This window comes from Vicia villosa, unplaced genomic scaffold (assembly GCF_029867415.1).
Source record: "Vicia villosa cultivar HV-30 ecotype Madison, WI unplaced genomic scaffold, Vvil1.0 ctg.000888F_1_1, whole genome shotgun sequence".
Classification (NCBI taxonomy): domain Eukaryota; kingdom Viridiplantae; phylum Streptophyta; class Magnoliopsida; order Fabales; family Fabaceae; genus Vicia; species Vicia villosa.
In genome coordinates this window covers 16,531-23,598 of record NW_026705399.1, presented here as the reverse complement: position 1 = coordinate 23,598, position 7,068 = coordinate 16,531, and the positions used below count along the sequence as shown (strand labels likewise).

Sequence of the window (7,068 nt, the reverse complement as noted above, 5' to 3'; positions counted from 1 at the left end):
AAAAGTCTTGCCAATTCCTCAGGGACTTCACAATCTTCCCCACTATCCTCATCAGCTTGGTCAATTGGATTCTCAAGGATATTAAGACGTGGAACTGTAACATTATCATTTTTGATGGAATTCGAGCCGGATCTGCACGATGGATGATTTATGCCTTAGAATGCAACACATAAGAAGAAAAAAAGAAAAAAGCTTTGCCATTTTTGAAAAAAAGTTTTTAAAGTAAAAAAAAAAATGAAAGAAATGGAACAGTAATTGCATGCGAAGATATGATTTTCATTCAATATTAAACAAATTGAAACAACATGGGGGCCCTTCTTTATACAAGCGGTCAAAATGCTTAGGGCGAAGCATATGACTTATCGAAACAAGAAAATTACATCTCCATAAAAGTGACTCTGGGGATGTCCAAGATAGTCCAATTGTTGAGCTCCTGCCCAGGCGCAGCATGGCAAACGAATCTGGAGAGATCTTCTTCATCATCATCATCCACGGCGAGAACCTGACTTCCAGAACTGGTGCTTGCACTGACGAACACTTGAGAAATGGGGGGAATCACCTTCTTTCCAGGAATTATGCTGAGCTGAGTAGAGGAAGATGGCTGATACCCAAGGCCATACTTGTCTCGCTTCTCATGAACATCAATCAGCTTGCCCCAGGCACTATGGGGAGTACCAGCTTCTAAGAAGGCCTTAGCATCATTTAGAGACGAGAGGGGCGCTCCGAGTTCCTTCTTATTCTCAACCACGGGGAGTTTGTCAACCGACACAATCTCTAATGCCTGAAAAGGTGTCTCTTGTATCTCTCCTTCCACTTCAACATAACGGTATGACGCCAGATTATTGACTATCAAATCCTCTTCACCAGTGATCACAACAATCTTGTCATTCACAACAAATTTCAAACACTGATGGAGGGTAGATGTCACAGCCCCAGCAGCATGGATCCAAGGACGACCCAAGAGGCAAGTGTATGAAGGACGTATATCCATAACATAGAAGGCAATATAGAACATGTGAGGACCAATCAAGACAGGCAGATCAATTTCCCCTTCTACGGACCTTCTAGAACCATCAAACGCTCTGACACTCATAGTGCACGGTCTCATCATAACCCCATCCATACTCAGCTTAAACAAAGTAGTCTTGGGCATCACATTAAGAGAAGAACCTGTATCAATCAGAACTCGAGACAACACAGCATCCAGACACTTGACTGAGATATGCAACGCTTTGTTATGTGCCCTACCCTCAGGTGGAAGTTCATCGTCGGAAAAACCCAAACAATTACCAGCAGCAATGTTGGTCACAACCCCTTCAAACTGAGGCACGGTAATGTCTTGAGTTACGTGAGCGGAAGCCAGAACTTTCATCAGAGCATCACGATGAGCTTCAGAATGCACCAAGAGAGACAAGATGGAGATCTTGGCTTGGGTCTGATCAAGTTGGTCAATCACTTTGTAATCACTTTTCTTAATGATTTTCAAGAGTTGCTCGGCATCTTGTGCGTTATGTGTCACAGGAGGATCAACAGCAACTTGCTTTCCTTTTGCTTGTGTACTAGCCTCTTTATTGGTCTCTTTAGGAGGCGGAGGAGGGGCAGCAAAGATCCGCCCACTGCGGATAATGCCACTAGTGCCAGTAATATTAGTGATGCTAGAAGTACCCACTGGAGGACAGTCAAACTTCTTCCCTCGAATATACACGGCATTATAACTCCAAGGAACAGCCTTAGAATCATTCACAGGAGAGGGAACAAGAGACGGGTTTGAAGGAGTCGAAGGAGCACTTGGAACCTGAATAACCAACGGAGTCCTCGGAGCTTGAACAACCAAAGGAGTACTCGGAGCATGAATGACCAAAGAAGTGTCCCGGGTCTTTGATATCTCAGCAGGGTAGTAAGGGATCTCTAAAGTAGCCACTTCTTCGACAGGAACGACCCTTTCCACTCTAAGAACACCTTCATCCATTAGTTTATGGATTTCTTCTCTCAACCTAGTGCTTTCCTCAGGGTTAGAAGAACATTGCAAACAGTAGTCATGTAGTTCACACAAAACCTTTTGTTGCATAAGATACTCTCTGACAACTGCTAGCGGCATCCTAACCTCATTAACATCATTTACCAGGATCTGATCATCACATAACTCAATAGCATTGGTCGTACTAGCATGAGGAGGCATAGGATTATTCTGCACATTAGGACCAGTAGGAGCGAACGAGATAAGCTTGTCGTCAAGGAGATCCTGAACCTTCAACTTGAATGCTCTACACTTTTCAATAGTATGGCCCGGGGCCCCTGAATGAAATTCACATCGAGCATTAACATCGTAACCATGAGGGAGAGGACTAGGTGGAGGCCCAAGTTCACGGAGTTGTACCAATTGGCCAGCAAGCAACTGAGGGAGGAGTTGGGCATATGACATCGGAACCGGATCAATACGCCTATCTTGGAATCTTGTTCTTTGTGGGCCCCTTTGACCTTGAGGTCTAGGGTTCTGTTGACGAGTCTGAGGTGCAGCAGTCTGTTGTTGTGGTATGAAAGGCTGTTGGGGTGCCATCCATGGTTGTGGAAGAGCAGCAGCATATGCCTGAGGGACATATGGACCAGGAACAGCATAAGGCATCGGATAATAAGGAGGTGGAACAGCAGAATATGCAGGAGCTCGGCTTTGGTCAACAGAGGCAGTGCTAGTCTCACCTTCCTTCTTCTTCACAAACCCAGAATACGGCTTCTTACCATTACCACTTGAGGTGCTAGGACTAGTGACACCTTGAATGGTACCAGCTTTGACACAGTTCTCAACCCTCTCACCAATGATGACCACATCCGAAAAGGAAGGAGAAGTATTACTAACCATGTTCTGAAGATACAGCCCCTTCAGAGTTCCCATAAACAGATCAATCAACTCACGGTTCAGGAGAGGAGGTTGGACACGAGCAGCAAGCTCACGCCACCTCTGGGCGTATTCCTTAAAGGACTCTTCAGATTTCTGTGACATATTTTGCAGCTGTGCACGGCTAGGAGCCATAGCAGTATTGTAGTGGTATTGTTTCAAGAAGGCATCAACAAGTTCTCCCCAAGTACTAACATTAGACCTCTCGAGCTTCATATACCACTCTAACGGGGCTCCGGTGAGACTATCCTGGAAGAAATGCATAAGCAGAGGTTCATTCTCAGCGTGAGCGGCCATCTTACGACAGTAGGAACGAATGTGAGTCTCTGGACAGGTAACTCCCTTGTACTTATCAAAATCTGGCACCTTGAACTTCGGGGGAATAACAATCCCAGGTACCAAGCACATAGCAGCGGTGTCGAAACTCGAAGTTTTAGCAACTTCAACAGCTTTAAGACGTTCTTCAAGAGCTTGGTACATCTTAGCAGTCTCAGTCAACTCAGCAGTAAGATCATGTTCAAGGTCAATAACCTCATGGTGGTCGTCCACTACTTTAGGTATCCCCTCAGCAGGAATCTCCTTAGTTTTCACCCCTCCATCAGCAGAATTGGTGGGAGTGTCTTTGATCAACCCAGCAACGCTCTTTCTGAGCTCTTCTTGCCCTTGGACAACGACATGAAGAGTCTCCATAAGTTGGGTCATTCTTTCCCCCATAACATCCATATCCCTACGGAGGGCAGCTTGACTCTGTTCAAATTGTTCCATGATCCTTCTTTCGTTGTTTCTGGTGTGATACGGATGTAAGGAAGTCAGCTTTGCCGTTGAAGCAGAAATCTGATATGACAGGGACCCCAATTAGATTCTGATAATAACCCTGAAAAATGCAGCATGATATGAGTGCATGGGTGCATGTGTGCATGTTATATTATTTTCAAGAATTTTTGGCTTTGTCTCGAACCAACACCACAAGATAATGAGAAATAACGAAGCGCAACCAAGATAAACAACCATAATCCATTAATTCCACAACCACGTTTGAAGTACAAAATATTCTGCTCTCATGAGCCAACAATACAGAAAATGGAAATAAGAACCCCATCCAACAAGACTGGTGGTGATTCTATAACAAAAACCAATACTAAGCAGGATCTCCCATGTCCAAATGACGAAGTGGGCTATCTCCAATGTTCTTATAGCTCCAAGCCTTCATTTCTTCAAACAGCTTTTTGGTCTCAGCATGGGTTGGTCTTTTAACAACTTCTTGAATCAATAGGTCCTTTCTGAAATGCATGGTCTCCAAGTAACGGCTTCTCAATTCCCAACCTCTGGCTTCCTCTTGAGCTTGAGTATCACTTTGGCCCTTTTCCTCCACTCGACCCTTCAACTTGCGAATCTCTTCATAACACCCTTCAATCCTTGCCTGACGTTCCAGAAGGAGCTTGTCTGCTTTCTTTCGACGGGCTTTCTCTGATTTGGCTATATCAGTCTGGATTTGGAGCCTCTTTGTCAATTCCGCCAACTGATCCTCATAATGCTCTTTGATCTTCCTCTCTTGAATTTTAGTGGACTTGGGATCGACAACCACTCTCGGCCTCTTCAGAGAAGTGCTTCCCTTGGCATACAACTCTTCAAGCTCTATTTCTCTCATGTTCAACTTATGAAGGGCAGAAAGCTTCTCTTGCCTATCAGTATTCATCTTAACTTGCATCGTCTCCATTTGTTCAGTCAATTTCCGATTCTGCTCAACAGTCTGATTATAACGAGGCATGGAGACGATGTTGGGTTGTGCGCCAACAGGAGGGTACAAAGGATCCTTAATAGGGAAAGGCATCCCTTGGGTATTAGCCACAGTTTCGACCCACTTAGTATAGTTTTCATAAGTCGCACAGTCCCTTTGACCAAAATGCTTCCTGTCTCTCCAACAAATGTTCTTCCAGGCTTGCACAGCTTCTGCCATCTGCCCAGCGTTGGTGGCTACATGATAAAAAAGGTTTTCAGCAATCTCAGATTGCTCAGGAGGATTGACGAAAGCATATCCATAAGTTCTCCTAGCCAAGACGGGATTATAATTGATCCAACCTCTAACACCCATGAGGGGCACATTATTGAACTTTCCACAACTCATGATGACCTCCATGTCTTCCAAAGATCTGTTATACCATACAATGTCTTTGGCTCTAAGTCCCATAATCCTTTCAGCCCATTTAGAGGTGTGCCTACTGTCAACGAAAGCTCCACGCTCAGGCAGATGTGATCTGAACCAACGGTATAGCAAAGGAGCAAAACATCTGACCAAACCCCCCTTTTGACGATTCTTTTGATGAACTGAATGATAAACATCCCCCAAGAGTGTAGGAACAGGATTCTGTAGAATGAACAGATGGATTGCACTCATGTCAACAAAATCAGGCACGTTCGGGAACATTAGGACACCATAGATACTTAGAGCCAGGATAGCCCTAAAAGTGTCCCATTCTTTCGCTTCAGCAGCATCACACCCTCTTTTGACCAGGAACTCCATATGAAAACCCTGATATCCTCTTCTCTTGGAAAGATTTGCATCAACAACTGACTTGCTCAAATAAAGAGCCTTGGAGATTTCAATAGAAGTGGGAGCCTCCATGGTGCCATAGTACGGAACTTTTCCCTTCTTGATCGGAACACCGAGGAAAAGAGAATATTCTTCCAATGTGGGAACCAAAAGGTAGTCAGGGAACGTGAAGCAACGGAGAGAAGGGTTGTAGAACTGAAGCAAGGTATGAACTCCTTCTTGTTCGTATTTGGTGAACGGCATCTTGAGAATACTCAGAATATACCCATACTTTTCACGGAACTTGGTTGTTTCATCCGGCGTGATCTTCTTAACCAAACACTCGAGAGAATCCAGATTCGGATTTAGAAATGTGTAAGAGATGTTGCGACTACCAGTCTTCAATGGAGGAGCCATGAGTTGGTCGGAGACAAAGCCAAATGTTCCTGAAAATAAATAAACATGCATGTTAAATGATATGGCGGAATGCAGTTCATCGGGAGAATCCTAAAGTCCATTCGTAATTGCATATTTTCTTTTCTTCTCTTTTCTTCTCTTTTTTGCAACAAGAGTATATACATCTTTTTTTGAAATAGACTTTAGGACTCTCCACGAATGAAGTGAGGTGGATGCAATAGCATGATGTGTCATGTGTCATGTATGTGATGTAGTGAGAGACTGAATGTCTCTCGCAGCTCTGAATAACTGGGTAATACTGAATGTAGCAGGTTCAAAATTCCGGCTTCAGATTGCAAAATGGAAATCCGGGTATGATGAAGGCTAGTATCCTGTCCCACCCCAAACTCACAGGTACGAATTTTAGACACGGACGGGTGGTCCCTAATGGTCACCAGGGTCTACAGTTCCCATGGGGTACAAAGTGTTTGAGGCAACAAGCGTGCCAGACACAGTGTTCCATGAAAGAACCTCGCCCAGTTGTGGTACCCCATGCCAATCTCAGCCATAGCAAGCGCTACGGGAGTCAACATGAGCATCCACGCTAATCCTATGTGTCACTTGGCCTGGGTAGTGGGCCTTTTACCTCATACAAACCCCCCACCTGCAAAACAGAACAGAAGACCCCAAGGAACACAGAATATAATCCATATGCATGACGTGCAAACAGAAATAAACATGACATGCAGGCAAAGAATAAGCATGCAAACATATATACAAAGTATAGACATAAAAACAAGTAAACACCCAGTAAATAAACAAACAAACGCAGGCTAGGATCGACTCACTAAGGATGGACCAACAACAGGTCTAGCAACATCCCCAGCAGAGTCGCCAGCTGTCGCACGCTCGCGAAAAATGAACAGAGTCGCCACCAATATATTTATCCCATAAGGGAAAGGAATATCAGAAAACCTAACAAAGGAAGGAACAGGGTCTTGCGACCAGAGAATCTAGGTGCGGGAGTCGGTTACGCGAGGGGAAGGTATTAGCACCCCTCACGCCCATCGTACTCGATGGTATCCACCTATGTTTGTTTCTATCTAAAGGGTGTATCTATGTCTACCTATATGTGAATGCATGCAAAAGAAATACGGGGAAAAGAAGGAATATTTACAAGTGTGCTCGTTCAAGCCCCGCGACTTGATGCCTACGTATCCTTTTCAGGAATCAGAGCGCCGTAGTTCGG

General features: G+C 44.5%; 1 protein-coding gene across 1 annotated transcript; it reads right to left on the bottom strand.

Annotated features, from left to right (window-relative positions):
* Window positions 1–3,824: 3,824 nt before the first annotated feature.
* Window positions 3,825–5,840, bottom strand: LOC131631943 (uncharacterized). Its single transcript, XM_058902703.1, has 3 exons — window positions 4,641–5,840; window positions 4,114–4,547; window positions 3,825–3,945 (listed from the first exon to the last, which is right to left on the bottom strand). The coding sequence occupies exons 1-3, from the start codon at window positions 5,838–5,840 to the stop codon at window positions 3,825–3,827; spliced, it is 1,755 nt and encodes a 584-aa protein (XP_058758686.1).
* Window positions 5,841–7,068: the final 1,228 nt, after the last annotated feature.